We start from the raw sequence: 21,249 nt of genomic DNA on the forward strand, positions 1-21,249 counted from the left end.
CTGTCTCAAAAAATAATAAAATAAAATAAGTAAAAGTAAAAATAAATATCTGAATCAGACAAGATGAGGCTGAAGGTACAATTAATTCTTAGACTCAATTCCTCATCAGATGTGAACCTATGGAACCAGAAAAGTTATGTGCTTCCAATATACTGCACGATGGTGGGCAGACATAGGATAGACATTTCCATTCTCAAATGGAAAAAATCAAAAGGAAGGAAGGGGTAATGGTTACCAAGCAAGTCCAAAATCTAGCAAGGCAAATTCCATTAGATCTTAAAGCTTGAATGCCAGGCACAGTGGCACCTGCCTGTAATCCCAGCTATTCAGGAAGCTGAGGCAGGAGGATCACTTGAGCCCAGGAGCTCAAGACCCCAAACCTGGGCAACATAGTGAGGCCTTGTCTCATCTCTATTAAAAAAAAAAAAAAGTCTAGGCACAGTGGCTCACCCCTGTAATTCCCAGCACTTTAGGAGGTTAGGCGGGTGGACTACCTGAGATCAGGAGTTCAAGACCAGCCTGACCAACATGGAGAAACCCCATCTCTACTAAAAACACAAAATTAACCAGGCATGGTGATGCACACCTGTAATCCCAGCTACTTGGGAGGCTAAGGCAGAAGAGTCACTTGAACCCAGGAGGCAGAGGTTGTAGTGAGTAGAGATGCTACCACTGCACTCCAGCCTGGGCAATAGAGCAAGACTCTGTCACAAAACAAAACAAAGAAAGAAAGAAAGAGAAGAAAAGACAGAGAAAAAGCTTGAGAATTCTTTTTGGCTTGATACTCTGCCCTCCAGGCCCACTGGGGTGGCAGTGTCACCCCCATGGCTCTGTGGTACAGCCCCACCCATGCAGTTCTCTGTGAGGGTGGCCTGGCCCCAGAAACTGGAAAGTCAGCTTCCGCCTTTGAAACCAAGGAGGAAACAGCTTTGCCCACTGGGCCTGTGTTGGGAGTGGCAGTCCTGGGTTTGGTCATTCTTCCTTTTCTTTGAAGTTAGTTCATGTTCACAGTTGAGTAGCTCTATGGTCTGGTCCAATAGAATCCAAAAAGTCTAACACCCTTCCTCCATTCTGCCCCACCTTCCCTGTCCTTTTTAGTTCAAACTGGCAGTGTGTTTGCTGGTATAAACTCAACTCTATTCCTGGTTTCTACTAAGATGACTAAGTCTATGAAGTGCACACATGATAACAAATAGTTGTTCAACCACACCCTTACTGATCTCTTCAGAACAAGTTTTCTCATGTATTCATAAAATGGATAGGCTGAGAATTTCCAAGTCTTCAAATTGTGGTTCCTTTTTGCTTAACAAGTTCTTCTATTCATCTCTTTCCTTTTACATTTCATTATAAGCAGTCAAAATAAACCAAGTTGTGCCACTTTGCTTAGAAATCTCCGCAGCTAAATATTCAATTTCACTGCTCTCAAGTTCTACCTTCCCCACAATGCTAGAATACAGTTCAGCCAGCTCTTTACCACTTTATACAAGGATCACCTGTCCTCCAGTTGCCAATCACACATTCCTTATTTCCACTTGAGACCTTGCCAAACTGTCCTTATCCATATTTCTAGCATGCACCTCAAAACTCTTGCAGCTTCAACTCATTATCCAGCACCAAAGCTGCTTCCACATATTTAGGTGTTTATTACAGTGGTACCCCACTTCTTGGTACCAAAATCTGTTAGCTAGGGTTGCCATAACAAAATATCATATGCTGAGTGGCTTAAACAACAGAAATTTATTTTCTCAAAATCTGAAGGCTGGAAGTACAAGAGCAGGGTACCAAAATGGTTGGGCTCTGGTGAGGGCTCTCTCCTGGCTTTCAGAGAGTAGTCTTCTCATTGTGTCTTTGCATAGCAGAGAGACAGCAATCCTCTTCCTCTTCTTACAAAGCCAGCAATACTATCAGATTAGAATCCCCTCATTTAACCTTGATTACCTCCTAAAAATCCCAGCTCCTAATACAGTTATATTAGAGGTTAGAGTTTCAACATACGAATTTTAGGGGACACATTTCAGTCTACAACATGTTAACATGTAAAGAATTTACTGCTATTAAAAAATATTTTTAAATTTCCTGCTTTAATTTCTAAGATGATAAATATTGATGGACATAATCTACATTTAGACAAAGGCTCTTTGAGGTCCTGGATAATTTTTTAAGAATGAAAAGTCCAAAAAGTTTGAAAACCACGTTTTCTTTTTACATAGTAAGGAGAGAGAATGTACCAGAAGGCGAAGTATAAGAGGAAGGGAAACCACTTAGGATACTACAGCAATAGCACAGGGAAGAGATGTTTAAGTGCCTAGATATGGGGCTATGAATGTTGAAAGAAAAGAAGGTAGAATGGGCTGGGCTGGGTGGCTCACATCTGTATCTCAGCATTTTGGGAGACTGAGGCAGGCGGATCACCTGAGGTCAGGAGTTCAAGAACAGCCTGGCCAACATGGTGAAACCCCATCTCTACTAAAAATACAAAAATCAGACTGGCATGGTGGCAGATGCCTGTAATCCCAGCTACTTGGGAGGCTGAGGCAGGAGAATCACTTGAACCTGGGAGGCGGAGGTTGCAGTGAGCCAAGATCATGCCATCATGCTCCAGCCTGGGGCAACAAGGATGAAACTCTTCATATTCTTGTCAGCAGAGAAAGAAAGAAAGAAAAAAAAAGAATGAAATGCCATCTCAAAAAAAAAAAAAAAAAAAAAGAAGGTAGAATGGAGTCAAGACAATTATTTAAGGGGGAATTGTTACAATTTTGGGTTGACTGGATAGAAAAGGGATAATATAAATGATATAAACTAAAAAAAAACCCAAAGATTCCTAAAATGAGAACTGGTTGCCATCAAAGATTTTAGAATTATAGAGGAAGAAGTATGGAAGAAGACAATTAGTTTCATTTTGCACAGAATGGGTTCAGGGTGGTTAGGGCCATTAAAGGTGGAAGACTCTAGCAAAGAAATGTAGGTCTAGAGTTTAAAAGAGAGCTTGGGGGTAGAAATTTAAAATTGGCTCCTCCCAGCATATATGTCTATGGTAGCTAATATTATTGAATAAGATGAAGTTATCCAGGGAGAAAAAAATTGAACAAAAGGATGCTTTAATTCACTTAAAAATTTTTTTTCCCCGTTAGAGATAGGGTCTTGCTGTCACCCAGACTGGAGTGCAGTGGCACAGTCATAGCTCACTGCAGCCTCAAACTCCCAGGCTCAAGTGATCCTCCTGCCTCAACCTCCCAATTAGCTGGAACTACAGGTTCATACTACTATGACCAACTGATTTTTTTGTAGAGACAGGGATCTTGCTATCTTGCCCATAGGCTGGTCTTAAACTCCTGGTCTCAAATGATTCCCTTACCGCAGCCTCCCAAAGTACTGGGATTATAGGTTTGGGCCACTGTGCCCAGCTTTTAACTCACTTTGAGGTCCAATTCAAAGTATTTCCTCTGTGAAGTATTTTGCAGCCCTCCCTCCAAAAACTGACCATTCTTTCTTTTCTGTCACCATAGTATCTTATATAAGATACCATGTATCTTTAAAGAGTATCACATATAAGATACTCTATAAAAACAGCTTACCATACCCTTTTGCTGTCAACTTATTTATATCTGTATCCTCTACCAAAATGGAATGTTCTTAAGGGTACCTTCACTCTCATTATTAATGGCATACTCAGTCTTACAATAGAAAATAAAATCACGTCATGTGCTATTGTTATAATTATTTATATACTGAACTCTGAGCTTCATGAGGACAGATCTATATCATATTCAATTTAATATGTCTTGTTCTTAGGGGTGCTGTAATTATTTTATGAAAGAGGAGAAATGACAAGAGGAAGGGAAATTGACTATTATTCCTTGTTATACGCATGAATGGCTGCCAACCCCACCCAATTATTCCTAGTCATGCTTCAGAACACCAATTAAATGGTGCTTCCTCAGGGACTTTGTACTACCACATCTAAAAAGTACCATCAATTGCACTCAAGTAGTATTTTTCTATTTTTCTTTTTTTTTTTTTTTCTGAGACAGAGTCTCACACTGTCACCCAGGCTGTAGTGCAGTGGCACTATCTCAGTTCACTGCAATCTCCACCTCCTGGGTTTAAGCAATTCTCCTGACTCAGCCTCCAGAGTAGCTGGGACTATAGGCGTGTGCCACCACGCCCAGCTAATTTTTTTGTATTTTTAGTAGAGACGGGGTTTCACCATGTTGGCCAGGATAGTCTCGATCTCCTGACTTCGTGGTCTGCCCACTTCAGCCTCCCAAAGTGCTGGGATTACAGGCATGAGCCACCATGCCTGGCCTAAGTAGTATTTTTCTACTGAACTATCTATAACTCTAGTGGTTAAGCTATTGAACAAATGAGACATTGGGAATATTATGGAATTAACTCATTTGTATTATTACCACATGATTATTACCTATAGGAAATGAAAGGAACAAAAATCCAAAAGTATTCATTTTGGCGAGGCACAGTGGCTCACACTTATAACCCCAACACTTTGGGAAGCTGAAGTGGGAGAATCACTTGAGCCCAGGAGTTCAAGACCAGCCTGGGCAACATAGTGAGACCTCATCTCTATTTAAAAAATAATTTTTATTTGGTTTTGAAAATTTTGCTTTCCTAGTTAAATATCATTAAAAATATTCGCTTTCTAGCTGGCTGGGCATGGTGGCTCACGCCTGTAATCCTAGCACTTTGGGAGGCCGAGGCAGGCAAATTACCTGAGGTTGGGAGTTCCAAAGTAGCCTGGCCAACATAGTGAAACCCCATCTCTACTAAAAAAAAAAAAAAATACAAAAAATTAGCTGGGTGCAGTGGTGTGCGCCTGTAATTCCAGCTACTAGGGAGTCTGAGGCAGGAGAATCACTTAAACCCAGGAGGCAGAGGTTGCAGTGAGCCAAGATCATGCCACTGCACTCTACCCTGGGCTACAGAGTGAGACTTCACCTAAAAAAAAAAATTTGCTTTCTATTACTTGATACAAACAGAGGAACAGTTATGACAATGGAATATTCATATATGAAGAACTGAGACTTTGATGTCAGTTTTTAAGCATACTGAAAAAATAATTTTTTTTCCTACTTTCCTCTCTTGGCAGAGATGGCTGATTATTTCTTTCCTCTCCGTTATTGGTCATAAGATTCCCTGATTTGCTGGGCATATATACACTGAGAAAATGATGACAATGTCTAGCCTTCCTTATAGAGAGTAGTGGCCACATTAAACAGATCTGACCAGTAGGAAGTAAGCTGAAATAGTATGTAACATTTCTGAGAATAGTCCTTTGCTTCTGTGGAGTGGAGTAGAGGGAAGGAGTGACCTTACCTTGGATTTCTTTCCTTCCTACTGATTGGAGTGTGGATATGATGGCTAAAGCAAGAGCAACTGTCTTACACTACAAGGTAAAAACTACATTTTTGAATGGCAGGCTAACAAAATAGAAGGGGTCTGGGTATCTGATGATTATTGTTTTCCATACTAGCCATGGACTACCTATATTAACACGAAAGACAAATTTCTCTGTCTCTTAGTCCATGTGGACTGCTATAAGAAAATATCATAAACTAGGTAGATTATAAACAGCATAAATTTATTTTTCACAGTTCTGGAGGCTAGGAAGTCTATCATGACCAAGGCACCAACCGATTTGGTGTCTAGTGAGGATCTGCTTTCTGGTTCATAGATGGCACCTTCTCGTGCTGTCCTCACATGGTAGAAGTGGCAAGCAGCTCTCTGGGGTCGCTTCAAAAAGGCATTAATAACATCCAAGAGGGTACTGCCCTCATGACCCGATCACCTTTCAAAGATCCTACCTCATAACATCACATTGGTGATTAGAATTTGGGGGGAAACACAAACATGCACACCACAGCACTCTGCTATTTTGAGTTTTCTATCTCCCAAAGCCAAACTCAATCTTAAATATACAGCTCTGAAAACACATTAGGAAAGCAGTCACCTGACAAATTCTGTCTGCTGGTTTCATTTTCTCTGTTCCTGGAAGGAGAACCTGGTTCTGAAATGCTGTGCTCTGTTCCTCCCATCAGTGGTCGCAAATGGCTTACAGATACTTGCTCAATAAAAGATGTGCCATGTTTATGGAAGTACCACCATTCAAATATCTATGACAAAGAAAATATCCTCCACTTAGAATTGATCAGCAGATATATGAACTCAAATTAAAACATTCTCTTCAGATGTCCTGTTCAATTCAGCATGTTAAATGCACTCTCCTTCCAAAAAGAAAAAAAAAAATCACACAAACACAAGATTCACCAATGACACATATCATGTAAAATTATCTTTTTTATAGTTTTGTCATAAAATTTAGACAAGCTTAAGCAAAACTAGGCATATGTAATAAAGCATTAAAAAACAGTAAGAAGCATTTAATCTATAATTAATTTAACCCTGTTAAGTTACATTGTCATTTTACTCTATCTGCAGCATAAATAATTTTCAGATAAGCAGAGTAGATGAACAGACTAGACTAGGATCAGCATGCCCATGTTTGACTCCCAAATCAGCCATTTATTAGCTGTTTGCTGTGGGCAAGTCACTTAACCTCAACATCTCAAAGCAGAGCCTCAGCTAAATGTGGTTTGAGATGAGATCTCACTCTGTTGCCAGGCTGGATTGCAGTAGCATGATCACAGCTCACTGTAGCCCTGACCTCCCTGGGCTCAGGTGATCATCCTACCTCAGCCTCCCTAGCAGCTAGAACTACAAGCATACACCCAGCTAATTTTTATATTTTTTGTCAAGACAAGGTTTCACCATGTCACCCAGGCTGGTCTCAAAGTCCTGGGCTCAGGGGCTCTGCCCTCCTCAGCCTCACAAAGTGGTAGGATTATAGGTGTGAGCTACCACAACCAGCCAGATTTTGATATTTTTGAAAACTATTTTATTATGACCACAAACAGAACACATCACAAAAAATCAGAGTTTTCAAATCTGTAGGAACATTTTTTGCTTCAGTAAATAACGAATTATGCTACATAGGTACCAAAAGTATAGTCATATAGCCCACTGACAAAACGCCACAACGTTTGTAGGAAAGTGTGAGAAAATCAAGGTGCAGCATTTTTTTCTATCATGTCACCAATGTTGTTTTTTTTTTTTTGAGACGGAGTTTCGCTCTTGTTACCCAGGCTGGAGTGCAATGGCACGATCTCAGCTCACCACAACCTCCGCCTCCTGGGTTCAGGCAATTCTCCTGCCTCAGCCTCCTGAGTAGCTGGGATTACAGGTAGGCGCCACCGTGCCCAGCTAATTTTTTGTATTTTTAGTAGAGACAGGGCTTCACTATGTTGACCAGGATGGCCTCGATCTCTTGACCTCGTGATCCACCCGCCTCGGCTTCCCAAACTGCTGGGATTACAGGCGTGAGCCACCACGCCCAGGCCTCATGTCACCCATGTTTTACACTCAATATAAAATGGCTTCTTTCTGCTCATGCTTACTAAGTTAGCAAGAAGTTAATTATCACCAAATGAGGCCATGATTTGACTTCTACCATATGTTTTACTAAGAGCTGAGATAAAACTTCTTTACACAAGCAGAAATTGTTCATGTGACAGAAAAGACAAGGTTCATATTGAATAAATCTTGGTTAAGAAAATTGGATAGGGCCAGGCATGGTGGCTCACGCCTGTAATCCCAATATTTTGAGGCCAAGGTGGGAGGATCACATGAGGCCAGTAATTCGAGACTATCCTGGACAACATAGTGAGACCCCATCTCTACAAAACGTAAAAAAATGAACCAAATGTGAGGATGTGTGTCTGTAGTCCCAGCTAGGGCTAAGGTGGGAAGATCACTTGAGCTTGGCAGGTTGAGGCTTCAGGGAGCTGTGATTATGTCATCGCACTCCAATCTGGGTGACAGAGTAAAACCCTGTCTCAAAAAAAAAAAAAAAAAGATAAATACTGTCAAGGGTAACAATAACACACTTCCCTTCACTACACAAAGTGCAGTGGGTTTTTTAACAAACAAGTATGAAATTAGCGGCTTTTTCAACTTTTAAGTCAACTTTTTAACACAAATGAACAATGATAATAATAACTGCAAATACTTATCGAAAGCTTTCTATGAGTCATGCATTATGCCAAGTCCTTGACATACATTATGCCATTTAATTTTCATAAAAACTGATTTTAGAGATGATGACACACATTCCAAATTCAAATACCTAGCTTTAGTTCGCATCACTGGTAAGTGGCAGAGCTAGGGTTCTTATTGCGGTTTGCCTGACTTCAGAGCTTCCAACTGTTACACTAGACTGATTGACAAATATATCTCACTATATATGTATATGTGATTGTATGTCTATACAAGTTTGTTAAATCCAGGTGGTAAAAGAAATTATAAACACAACAACCTTTGCTAATAAAAACCCGTCAATATTGCAAGGGTAATGATACAGTTTAACCTTTAAAAATGTTACTTGAGGGCCGGGCGTGGTGGCTCACGCCTGTAATCCCAGCACTTTGGGAGGCCCAGGCGGGTGGATCATGAGGTCAAGAGATCGAGACCATCCTGGTCAACATGGTGATACCCCGTCTCTACTAAAAATACAAAAAATTAGCTGGGCATGGTGGTGCGTGCCTGTAATCCCAGCTACTCAGGAGGCTGAGGCAGGAGAATTGCCTGAACCCGGGAGGCGGAGGTTGCGGTGAGCCGAGATCGCGCCATTGCACTCCAGCCTGGGTAACAAGAGCGAAATTCCGTCTCAAAAAAAAAAAAAGTTACTTGAATTTCCTAACTTTTGTATATTTAAAATGCTGCTTTATAAGGTGCAACAAAATGTTTTGTTGGATTTTTGTTGTTGCTGTTGCTGTTCTTTTTGAGACAGGGTCCAGTTTGTTGCCCAGGTTAAAGTGCAGTGGCATGATCACAGCTCACTGCAGCCTCTATCTTCTGGGCTCAAGCAATCCTGCCACCTCAGTCTCTGAAGTACCTGGGACTACAGGAGTGCACCGACACAATGTGCTAATTTTTAAATTTTGTACAGAGACCAGATCTTGCTCATTTGTCCAGGCTGGTCTTGAACTCCTGGCCACAAGCAATTGTCCTGCCTCAGCCTCCCAAAGTATTGGTATTACAGGCACGAGACACCACACCTGGCCACAAAATGTTTGTTTGTTTTTTTTTCCACAAAACGGTTTTTTAAAAGGTTTTAGACATCATTTATGTAAGTAAGCTATCCCCCTCTTATAGATGAGGAAACTATGGTTTAGACAGTTTATGTAGCTTGCCCTAAGTTATCAGCTAGTAAGTGGCAGAGTCAAGATTTAAAATGTTATCTTTTGGTTCCCAAACGAGTGCTTTTTCCACTACATCAGCTGTTTAATAGTTTCTTTAAAAATAAAAACAAAAAATATATATATACTACATAGAAACAGGGTCTCACTGTTGCCCAGGCTCATCTCAAACTTCTGTCGTTAAGGGATTCTCCCACCCCAGCCTCCCAAAGAGTTGAGATTATAGGTATGAGCCATTGTGGCTGGCTAAAAGATAGTTTATTGTCTTTACTAATTGATATTTGTATGCTATTGACTAAATAAGCTAAAATATGCTCATGTTAAATTATGAAGCTTATATTAACATGTAGTTTTAATCCTGAATTCCTCCACAGCTTCTATTTTTTAAGCCAAGAGAAAAATCTTGTTCTTGTTTGGCATTTCACTTTAACAAAATGGTCTGTATTAGTCCCTATTAAAAAAAAAAAGATCCAATACAAATGCTATTCCTACTATAGCTGGAGAGCACCACCTAGAGATTGAAAAAAAGGAACAGGCTGAGTGTGTTGGTACAAGCCTGTAACCTTAGCACTTTGGGAGGCCGAGGAGGGTGGATTGCTTGTGCCCAGGTGTTTGAATAACATAGTGACTCTGTCTCTACAAAAAAATAAATAAAAATGTAAAAAGAAGAGAAAAACCCATTGGCTATGCATGGCATAAAACGTCTTAAGATTTTTATCTGCAGCAGTATTGTTCCAAAGTACACATTAGGAAACAGGACAACCTAGGGATATTAATGTGGATTTTTAAAATGTTTTATTTATTTATTTTTTTTGAGACAGAGTTTTGCTCTTGTTGTCTAAGCTGGAGTGCTGTGGCACAATCTTGGCTCATTGCAACCTCTGCCTTCCCCACTCAAGGGATTCTCTTGCCTCAGCCTCCTGAGTAGCTGGGATTACAGGCATGTGCCACCATACCCGGTTAATTTTTTTCTATTTTTAGTAGAGATGAGGTTTCTCCATCTTGGTCAGGCTGGTTTTGAACTCTCAACCTCAGGTGATCTGCCTGCCTTAACCTCCCAAAGTGCTGGGATGACAGGCATGAGCCACCGTGCCTGGTCTTTAATTGTTTTTAAATTAAAAATATCTTCTTAAAGGAAAAGTTGAATAAAAGTTAAACAGTTTTGGGTTTTTTTGGTTGTTGTTGTTGTTTTGAGATAGAGTCTTGCTCTGTAGTGCAGTGGCGCCATCTTGGCTCACTGCAACCTCTCCCTTCAGGGTTCAAGTGATCCTCCCACCTCAGCCTCTCCAGTAGCTGGGACTATAGGTGCATGTCATGCACCAGCAAATTTTTGTATTTTTTTGTAGAGACAGGGTTTTGCCATGTTCCCCAGGCTGGTCTCAAACTCCTGGGCTTGAGTCATCAGTCCGCCTTGGTCTCCGAAAGTTCTAGGATTACAGGGATGAACCACTCTGTCAGGCCAAACAAGTTTCTTTTTTCTTTTCTTTTTTGAGACGGAGTTTCACTCTTGTTACCCAGGCTGGAGTGCAATGGCGCAATCTCGGCTCACCGCAACCTCCGCCTCCTGGGTTCAGGCAATTCTCCTGCCTCAGCCTCCTGAGTAGCTAGGATTACAGGCACGCGCCACCATGCCCAGCTAATTTTTTGTATTTTTAGTAGAGACAGGGTTTCACCCTGTTGACCAGGATGGTCTCGATCTCTTGACCTCGTGATCTACCCGCCTCGGCCTCCCAAAGAACAAGTTTCTTAATTGTGAGAATTCTCAGAATAACAGGCAGCCAAAATTCATTGAGTGCACACTCTGAACCAGCTACCATGTTACAAACTTTTATAACATTATCCGATTTAGTCTTCATAATCCTATAAAGTTCATGCTGTTATTAACCTCAGTTAACAGATGCGGAAACTGGGGTTTGGAAAAGCTATCGGTTGAATGCATAACACATAAATTTTAGTCTGCCCAATGTTGCCAATATTAAAATACTGTGGTCAGACATGGTGGCACACACCTGTAATCCCAGCTACTGGGGAAGCTGAGATGAGAGGATGGCTTGAGCCCGGGAGTTAAGGCTACAGTGTGCTATAATGGTGCCTGTAAATAGCTACTGCACTCCCGCCTGGGCAACAAAGTGAGACTCCATCTCAATTTTTTTTAATGAGCAAATTTTATATAAAAACTGTATATCCAGGTTATCGATTTATTCATTCATTCATTTTTGAGACAGGGTTTTTCTCTGTTGCCCAGTCTGAAGTGCAGTGGCATGATCTTGGCTCACTGTAACCTCTGCCTCCTGAGTTCAAGCGATTCTTGTGCCTCAGTCTCCTGAGTAGCTGAGACTACAGGCACCCGCCACCAAACCCAATTAATTGTTGTATTTTAGTAGACAGGGTTTCACCATGTTGGCCAGGCTGTTCTTGAACTCCTGGCCTACTTCAGGTTCCCAAAGTGCTGAGATTACAGGCATGAGCTATGGCGCCCAGCCTATCTGGGTTCTCTTTAAATCATTTGAAAAACTGGAAGAACTGGTCATACTAGATGCAAGTTTATATGGCAACGATTAGCTTTAGCCTCTTTTAGAAGGGGCATGCACTGTCCAGGTTACCCAGTCCTTAAGGAAACAAGAATTTAATTCTTAAACTCTGTCAACTTACTCATTTTTGTTACCAACTTGGGCTCTGCAGGCATTTAATTTCCAACATACCCCAAGCCCTTCCTGACTAGAGTTTACAATAAGCCTTTAATATGTAAATAAATACTGTCAATCTCTAAAAGTGGATTGGGAGATGCAGTGTTCCCCAGACTAGTTTGAATAGGTAACTCTTTTCAAATGCTGAATATGTTTGGACATGCTGATCAATGGGTAATTACAATTTATAATTATTGTAACCATATAAGGGATCTTTAGATAATACCAAAACATGAAGGAAGGAAATAGAAAGTACTTACAAATATTAATCCTGATATCAATGAAGATGTCCCTGTAAGTGCCACATAGAATTTGGGTGTCAGTGAATTTAAAAATACAGTCACTGTCAAAAGAACAAGAATTAAAGTTTTTAAAAAATGCAAATTTAAAGTACTTAGGTTACAAATGTGCAAGTATCTTTATGAGTGGTGAGACTTAAGTAGTATTAATATCTAGTGTGAAATTCACTTGAAAAAGTTTTGATTTGTATATATTATACATAATGGCTTATATATATTAGTAATATCTGCAACAAATCAAATGAGGTTGCAAATGAGGTGTTTTTTTAACTTGCTTTTGAGAATAAAACTAACCGGGCGCAGTGGCTCACCCCTGTAATCCCAGCACTTTGGGAGGCTGAGGCGGGCAGATCACCTGAGGTTGAGAGTTCAAGACCAGCCTGACCAACATGGAGAAACCCTGTCTCTACTAAAAATACAAAAAAAATTAGCTGGGCATGGTGGCACATGCCTTTAATCCAAGCTACTCAGGAGGCTGAGGCAGGAGAATCGCTTGAACTTGGAAAGTGGAGGCTGCAGTAAGCCAAGATCAAGCCACAGCACTCCAGCCTGGGCAAAAATAGCGAAACTCCATCTCCGGCGGGGATGGGGGCGGGGTGGGGAGAGACTAAAACTAAAGCACTTATAAGTCATAATTTAGACAAGAACTTCTGCAAGTTTGTAAAAATAAGAAGCTAAACAAACATGCTTTTACAAAGGAGGTTCAAAACTACTCCATAATTATTTTGGTAAGATACAAAACCACAGTCTCAAATTAGAGGGACAGTGTATGTATTTGTTATGCCAGCTAGAGAGGCAAAATGGCTCAAAGAGAAAAACAACAAACAGAAATCTCCCTCACTTACTGAAATCCTGGAGCAGATTTTTCACTTCAAATAATTCTCTCATAAATACTGTGGGTTTTAGAAAGAAATAAAAACCTGGCCAGCTAGGATGGCTCACTCCCATAATCTCAGAGTTTTGGGAGGGTAAGGTAGGTGGATCGCTTGTAGTCAGGAGTTCAAGACCAGCCTGGGCAAATAAAAGAGACCCAATCTCTATACAAATATAAAACTCAGCCAGCCATGGTGGGGCATGCCTGTAGTCTTAGCTACTTGGGAGGCTGAGGCTGGAGGATTGCTTGAGCAAAAGAGTTCAAGGCTGCAGTGATCTTGCCACTGAACTCCAGCCTGGGTGACAGAGGGAGATTGTCTCACAAAAAAAAAAAAAAGAAAGAAAAGAAAAAAAATCTATAATCAACTATTCTTATTAAATGTTGTAATGGTTAATGTGTAGAAAAATAACAGACAAATCAATCAGTAACACTGTGCATATTAACCATAGTTATGCAATTCACCTGTTACAGAGATGCCAAATTAGCACTTCAGTTTAGCTTTTTTTTTTTTTTAAAGACGGTGTTTGACCATGTTGGTCAGGCTGGTCTTGAACTCCCGACCTCAGGTGATCCGCCTGCCTTGGCCTCCAAAGTGCTTGGATTACAGGCGTGAGCCACCGCGCCCGGCCTCAGTTTAGTTTATTTTAGTGTGCAAGTTATATCTGAACTTAATCATACCTATCCTCTAAAAAAGCCCAACTATTTCCGAACATTACCTCACAGTCTTTCATGTCATCTCTGGAACAGGAAAGGGGACATTTGCTGCCTTTTGCCACAAAAATCAACCACTGTACTGAATCATGTAACAGAAAGACTTCCATCCTGTTCTGAGGTTGTTGCTCAGACTTTGCGTGAAATATAATCACACGGTAAGAGGACCTGGGCCCTCAACACTTCATCCTATCTACAACTAAAGAATAGGACATACAGTAACAGTTTGAATGAGAAAGAAAAGAAAAAAAAAAAAAGAATAGTACAGTATATAAAAATCCATCAGGATCATCACTTCTTACATGTCTTTGTATTTTCAGCAAAGACTACATAGCAAGTGCTCTACAGATGCTGAAAGAACTAGCAAACCCACTGCTGTTTGTGGTGCTGTCTCATTTCCTGTACTATTTTATTAGTCAAGATAAGCCTAAAAGAACAGACAAAAATATCAGGAAAACTATTTCTTAACCGAACTATTTTAAAACAAGAGAACGGTCAATTAAAATCATGCCATTTTCTTTCTTTGAAATCTTTAAACTACAGATGTGCTCATCTTCCTGGTCCGGGTGTGAGTTCTCCCAGCTGGGCGGGACTCAAAGTGATGACTTTGAAGGGATCCTACCAGTGGTGGGGCTGTACAGAAATTATGTATCCTAATCTGAGAATGCACTCTTGTGCCCTCATACCTGAAGCTTACAGTTTGTCAGGTGGCTTTTCCACGGAAAAAACGAGGACAGAAGAGAGAGGGCGGACCTTAGGAGTTCTAGGGAGGAGCCAGCCGGTAGCGGCAGCAGGTTTGACAATCAACTGCAAGGTTGCAGCCCAAAAGAAAAAGAACGCACTTGGTCACGCATCGTCGACTCCTCAGAGTCATAACTACCGAGAATGTCTGCCCTTTGGCTCTTGCCCACAACACCTTTCCTGGCCCCCAGCCCTGCCCCAGAGGGTCTGGTCCGCTCACCCGCTGCCAAATTCTCACACAGCCTCAAAGGGATCCTCAGAGCGTAAAGCAGTCCCAGTCCCGCCACGAACCACAACGAGGCCCCAGTCCCCGCCAATCTGGCCCGCAGTCGCTCCCTCCAGCCCAGAGTCGGATTTAGGCCGAGAACAAGTGCAGGACACGTTCCAGCAGCCTCGGCTTCCGCCAAACAACCAGGGTCCGCCATCTTGCCGCTACCGCAGGCGCCGGGAGCTGGGAGGGGAGGACAGGAAACCGGGAGTCGGGAATCCTGGGATAGTGGCGGACCTTCAGTTGGTCTCTGTGAAGGCTGAGTCCTGGGGAACCGGGACCGAGAAGATTTCGAAGGTGGAGGAGCGTGTCCCAAGATTGGGACTACATATTCCTTCGTGGGGCAGGGAAGGGGCGGACAGCAATGCCTGTTCTGGAGGACTGGACTGAGATGTGACCCCAAAGTGAAGTGTTAACTGCTTCCAAGCGAGATGAGCGTCACCTTTCACACCCCTGCCCCCCCCCCGGGGTTGGAAAAGCCACGGATCGTTCCAACGGCCGAGCAGCTCTTAGAGCTTTGGACTCGGTTGTCAGGAAGATAAACGGGTACCGGAAAAACTTATAGAAGCAGCAATAGCTACTTGGATGGAGGCCAGGAGCCAAGAAAAATGGAAACACGCTGCCAGCGCCCATCAGATGGATGAGGAATGAGAAAGATATTAGACTTCAGATCGCCGAAGGCAAAGCTGACTTCCTAGGGCGCTGGCGCTAGGAGACGTCACCCCCGCGCATAACTGACATGGCGCCCTCTTGGTCGGCGTTTCCGGGCGGGTCCTTCCGACGGCCCCCGCGGTGATTCCATCACTCGGCTTCCTTCCCGGCCTGCCTCGCGCTCGCAGCCGGGCTGGGCCAGAACAGCCCAAGATGGCCGACTTCGATGATCGTGTGTCGGATGAGGAGAAGGTAAGGGGTGTCCGCCTCTTTCTCTTACCTCCTCCCGCGACAGGGAACAGGGGCCCGGCCGGGATGCGTTGGGAGCCTGGCAGTGTCTCCAGGAAAAAGAAACTTCTTGGCCCATGCTGACATACGCTCTCCGCAGTCGGGACGCTTCCCTTTTGCGGGGCTTTCCTCTGCCTCACGGTGGCCCCAGTTCCTCGTTCCTCGACTCTCCTTTCCTCCCGGGCCTAAGGCACAGCCCAGGGGCCTCCCTGCAAGGGAACAGACGTTTCCTTTATTGGATGGTGACTGTGGACTTTGTTCTGTAATCCTGAGCGGGGGTGACGGTTGTGTTGCGCCATACCATAAAGCAGTTGTTTTACCGCCTTTAGCAGTTGGGGCTCACCCCATCCCCCCATTTGTAGATACAAGTGGGGTTAGTTTAGGGCCAGTCACTTCCTGATCAGGATGGCCTCTTAACTTCCCTTTTGCTCCTCCTTCCTCAGGAAGTGATTTTGCTGTCACGACTCCTCGACAGAGAGAGGTCCCAAATGTCCACCTCACTACACATCCACTACTTTTTCTCACGTACTGTCGCCTGACTGATTCGATGTAATCTGTGAGCCTCAGGGCCTTTGCTTCAGAATTCGAACACCAGTCTTTCCCTGTAGACACATCCTTTTAACGATAATTTTTGAAAATTTTGTTTCTTGTTAACAAATCTAGAATCGCTGATGGATTTTCTTCGCCTCCAGAAAGGTTTTCTGTTAACACATAATAAACCTCATGTTAACACATTCAAGTCTGGACAAAGCATCCTGTCTTCTTTGATGCTCCACTGTGGAGTCTGATTAGTTGAATTTGTCAGTGTGCAATGTGTATACTGATTTCTTGAAAATTGTCTCAAATACAAGAGCACATTCTAAGTTAGGTGGACTAACTTTTCTTCTGACAGTTGCACAGTTTCATAACAGTTTGTCAGGTTTTTCAGTAAGTACATGATTTTAGGGCACATAGAACTTAGAGTGGATCTCACAAGACAACTTATTGCGCAAGAATTATTACATTTGTCTCGCACTGTGGCTATTAGAAAATGTGCCCCCTTGAGTACTCTGTAAATCCACCTGGATCTTTTTTAATAAGAAATTGGAATGGGGAGGGGACTGTTAAGATCCATAAGACCTCTGTACAAAATAACTTGATCAGCTACATATGGCATGCCATTTTAAAATGCTTAACAAGCCATCGAACAACAACAGCATTAGATTTTCTCTTATTTGGAAACCGATCTTCATAAATGTTTAAGATTTAGGACAAAAACAAAAACATTTATATATGAGCTTAGGCTGGAAATCAATCTATAATAAATTGTTCTAAAGGAAATAGTTAACAATTCAAATAAAAGTAAGCAAAAATACTGTTTCAGTAAAATTTCACAGTTTTTTTTTTTGAAACAAAGCGTTGCTCTGTCACCCAGGTTGAAGTACATTAGTGCAATCTTGGCTTGCTGCAACTTCTGCCTCCCGGGTTCAAGTGATTCTCCTGCCTCAGCCTCCCAAGGAGCTGGAATTACAGGCTTGCGCCACCATGCCCATTTAATTTTTGTATTTCTTGTAGAGACTGGGTTTCGTCTTGTTGCCCAGGCTGGTCTCCAACTCTTCGGCTCAAGCGATCCATCCACCTCAGCCACCTAAAGTGCTGGGATTACAGGCTTCGGCCACTGCACCCAGCCAAAATTTCACAAATAATTTGAATAATAAACTTTTCAGTTTATTGTGCCTTTGTGGTACACATTGACCAGTGTTGTTGGATTTTTGTCTTTGATACCAGGTTAGAATGCCTTTAATTAAACTTGGGAAAATATATTTTTTAAAGTGCCAATTAAGATGCCTTTAGATACTGACAGTGTTTTAATTAATAACGTTAATAGTCTTGGGTTGTTTTTATTTTGAGACAGAGTCTCATACTGTCACCCGGGCTGGATTGCAGTGGCATGGTCTCAGCTCCTTGCAACCTCTGCCTCCTGGGTTCAAACAATTCTCCTGCTGCAGCCTCCAGAGCCTGGGATTACAGGTGCATGTAATCCAAAACCTGGGATTACAGGTGCATGTAATCCAAAACCTGGGATTACAGGTGCCTGCCACCATGTCCAGCTAATTTTTGTATGTTTAGTAGAGACAGGATTTCACTGTGTTGGCCAAGCTGATCTCAAACTCCTGACCTCATGATCCTCTCACCTCGGCCTCTCAAAGTGCTGGGATTACAGACAGATGTGAGCTACCGTGCAGGTCCAGTCTTGGTTTGATAATAGCAGGTCTGGGACCAGTTTCCTCTTCTAGCATACTTCTTTTGTTGCCAAATATATGTCATTATTGCTTTTTATCTTTGTTACATTTTCTAAAGGCAGTAAACCTTTAGAAAATTTGGTGATAATGAATGGACTCTAATTTCCTTATAAATATTTCTGTAAAAGCTAGTAAAATCATCCATTCTCATAACTAACCACTGAAGTTTTTTTTTTAGTCACTTTATAAAGAGGAAGTTGGGTTTCGTTACCTGAAATGGTCATGATGAGCTGTCTAAATAAAACAGGAAGTTGAACGTGTAATAACTTTTAGAAATAAACGTTTTAGTTCTCTTTGAGTTCACAGTTTCTGAAAATGAACTTGAGCTTTTTAGTTACATGCTTAGCAAGACCAAGATACCATAACTAGGAAGCCTGAAATACGAGATGAACTACTTCTTTGGGTTCTTTTCATTGTTTTTCATTGTCTGTTTCCTTTATTTCATGATTCAACATCTGTAAAACATAAAAGCAAAGAGAATTTTAGAGCTGAAAAAGTGTGATTGGCATATTTTTTCCCTTCAGCCTAACTAGTAGAATTTTTGTGTGCAGTTTCAAAAATATGGTAATTGAGAAGTCAGGCTTTCAGTTTAGACAGTGCTCTCAATAATAAGATAAAGTTTTCAGTATTAAGAAAAACTGCTTTCAGTTTAGACAGTGGTAGCAGTTTTAAGGCATTTTTGAGAAACAGGTTTATCAAAATTATTTAGCAGAGCTGTAGAAAATGTTGTGAATAGATGAAATGTGAGGGCTCTGTTAGAACACATGAAAAATATTTATACTTTTAAACTGGATTTCCTTGATTTTGTATTATCTCCTTAATTTACTAGTGACATTTGTAGGATAAAGTAAGTCCTAAAGGTTGTTTGGTATGGCTGTTTTCTAACAAAACATCAATTAGTATTAATACTATCATTCTTCCATCTTCACTTTTCAGTTAGCTTTGCTGAGAGGTATTGATATAATCTGTTAACAAATCCTGGGACAGGGATAAAGCCTAATAAGCAGGTGCAAACTCACATGTCCAATCTTTCATTAGTAGTATTGATTTATCATTTCTTCCAGAACACTTAGCTGTTTTATTACAACCAGGCTTAATGCTAAACAAAGTAGTGTAAATTTGACAGAAAATTCAGATACCAGGTTGCTCTGATTATGTAGCCATGCTTTTTTCACTACACTGTTCTTTTCCGTATAGCTGTGAATGAAAAACCAGAGTAGAGGCATTCATTTAGTGGCTTATAAATGAGATATTATGATGTAATGGAAAAGAGTAATTGTGAGTGTTAGATTTGGCCTTTTCCTGTTGTGCTTCTAGCCACCTGTGACTGATTTTGGAAACATCACTTAACCTCTATGAGTGGGCCTCAATTTCCATCTAAAATAGGGAGATAGTGGGGGAACCAGATCAAACCAGCCCAAGAAAACTTCTTAATTAACTTTTTCTTTTTCTTTCTTTCTTTTTTTTTTTTTTTTTTTTTTGAGACGGAGTTTCGCTGTTGTTACCCAGACTGGAGTGCAACGGCACGATCTCGGCTCACCGCAACCTCCGCCTTCTGGGTTCAAGCAATTCTCCTGCCTGAGCCTTCCGAGTAGGTGGGACTACAGGCGCGCACCACCATGCCCAGCTAATTTTTTTGTATTTTCAGTAGAGACGGGGTTTCACCTTGTTGACCAGGATGGTCTCGATCTCTTGACCTCATGATCCACCTGCCTCGGCCTCCCAAAGTGCTGGGATTATAGGCGTGAGCCAACGCACCCGGCCTAACTTTTTCAAACTCTAATGAAAAATCTCTGTTTTAAAAATTGAAACACTAAAATGTTCCAGGAGGTTCTAGTTATTATCTGCTTTCCTATATTTGTCTTGATAACACGACTGTGAGTTCCTTGGTAACTGAAACCATGTTTTTTAATCTAATGCCTAGCATAGCGCCAAGCACACAGTGTAGGCACAGCCTAACGGTATGAAAGAACACAACTTCATTAATTCTCATATCTCCCCAGTTCACACTCCATCTCCTATAAAACACCCCTTCCTCCACAATTATTTGTTAATCTCTGGGTGTTTCATGTGTTCCAAGAGTACGTCCACAGTTTGGGTGCCTCTGTGCATTCCTTGTATCTAAGCATCTGCTACCATCACTGGTGCTCTGCCATGCCACTGCTGAGAATATTTGACCCCACTGGGAGCATCTTCCTAGTAGATGCCATAAGCCTTATGGTTACCAAAATGATGATGTATATATACTTGGAACCTTGCAAAGCCCCTAATGAAAGTATTTCCTTCACCTGCTAGAAGTACTCTCCTTTAAGTGATCATATTAAAATAAGTGTGTGTTTTAAAGGAAAAGGACCCAAGAGGGAAAAAGTTTCCTAGGCATGAATTAAAAGAGTAGCAGATGCTACTGAGATAGAAAGATGAGGATGGAGAAAACAGCACTCACTCTGACAGTATTCTGTCCAACTGGATTTGGTAAATAAGGATAAGAGCTACCTCAAGTGAGCAGTGGGAGAAGACCTATTGGAAGGGGTAAGCAGTGATTGACATAAGAAAGTGAAATAAATTTAGGTTCACCCAGATACCCCCCCAGTCTTGCCTTGACCCAGAAACATTATGGTCACAGGGCTTTCTGCCTCCCACCCCCATAAGTTAGCTTCCTAATTATGATATCTTGGTCTTGCTAAGCATTTGGAGGGCCTTATACTGTGGCCCTCCAGATAGTGATTTAAATAATTAAGTGAAGCTCTTTTTTAGATAAGTGTTCTAGTCCAGGCTAAAATCAGCTTGTTGGTCTTTTTGGCATTGTCATTGCTCAGTACCAGCACACTCTTGGCTCCTTGCCACATCTCTGGCCTCAATGTGGGAGGCAAAGGCAGTGAGCAATTCCAGAGTGGTAAGATGGGTGCAGCACATAATGAGGTGATATCCACATAGCATCACTGAACAGCGTTTCCACACAGGGCTCAGAGTCATTGTGCTGCATGTGCACCTCATGCCCACAATAGCTGAGCAGTTGAGATTGGTGGAGTGGACCTTCTGATTACACCTAGAGGAAGGTCCTTATCAACTCCACTTCTCAAAGGGGTACAATTGGACCTAAACCTGCTTGACAGATGAGAGCCCCACCCTAGCCAAGGTAGCTGCCAACCTGTAATCCGATATTTTGGGAGGCTGAAGTG

The 21,249-nt window shown here is 41.8% G+C and overlaps 2 protein-coding genes across 37 annotated transcripts in view; one reads left to right on the forward strand and one right to left on the reverse strand.

Moving 5' to 3' along the window:
- ST7L (suppression of tumorigenicity 7 like) overlaps positions 1-15,996 on the reverse strand; it is a 129,468-nt gene extending 113,472 nt beyond the window's left edge. For 24 of the 36 annotated variants that reach the window (XR_622029.5, XR_622028.5, XR_013520337.1 and 21 more), the window contains exons 1-3: positions 14,802-15,020; positions 12,217-12,299; positions 5,966-6,128 (exon numbers count right to left, since the gene is read on the reverse strand). Coding sequence is in view for 30 of the 36 variants with exons in the window: in XM_078332760.1 (XP_078188886.1) it covers positions 5,966-6,128; positions 12,217-12,299; positions 14,802-15,006 (451 nt within the window). In the remaining 6 variants the exon portion in view is untranslated. Of the gene's footprint in view, positions 1-5,965; positions 6,129-12,216; positions 12,300-14,801; positions 15,021-15,086; positions 15,245-15,780 lie in introns of those variants that run through there. The other 12 variants (XM_078332758.1, XM_054236658.2, XM_078332759.1 and 9 more) reach the window with 7 other exon arrangements.
- CAPZA1 (capping actin protein of muscle Z-line subunit alpha 1) overlaps positions 15,687-21,249 on the forward strand; it is a 50,535-nt gene continuing 44,972 nt past the window's right edge. Inside the window, exon 1 of the mRNA XM_002751230.7 lies at positions 15,687-15,752. Coding sequence (XP_002751276.2) covers positions 15,714-15,752 — 39 coding nt within the window. The 5' untranslated portion in view covers positions 15,687-15,713. The remainder of the gene's footprint in view (positions 15,753-21,249) is intronic.

Source organism: Callithrix jacchus, chromosome 7 (assembly GCF_049354715.1).
Source record: "Callithrix jacchus isolate 240 chromosome 7, calJac240_pri, whole genome shotgun sequence".
Classification (NCBI taxonomy): domain Eukaryota; kingdom Metazoa; phylum Chordata; class Mammalia; order Primates; family Cebidae; genus Callithrix; species Callithrix jacchus.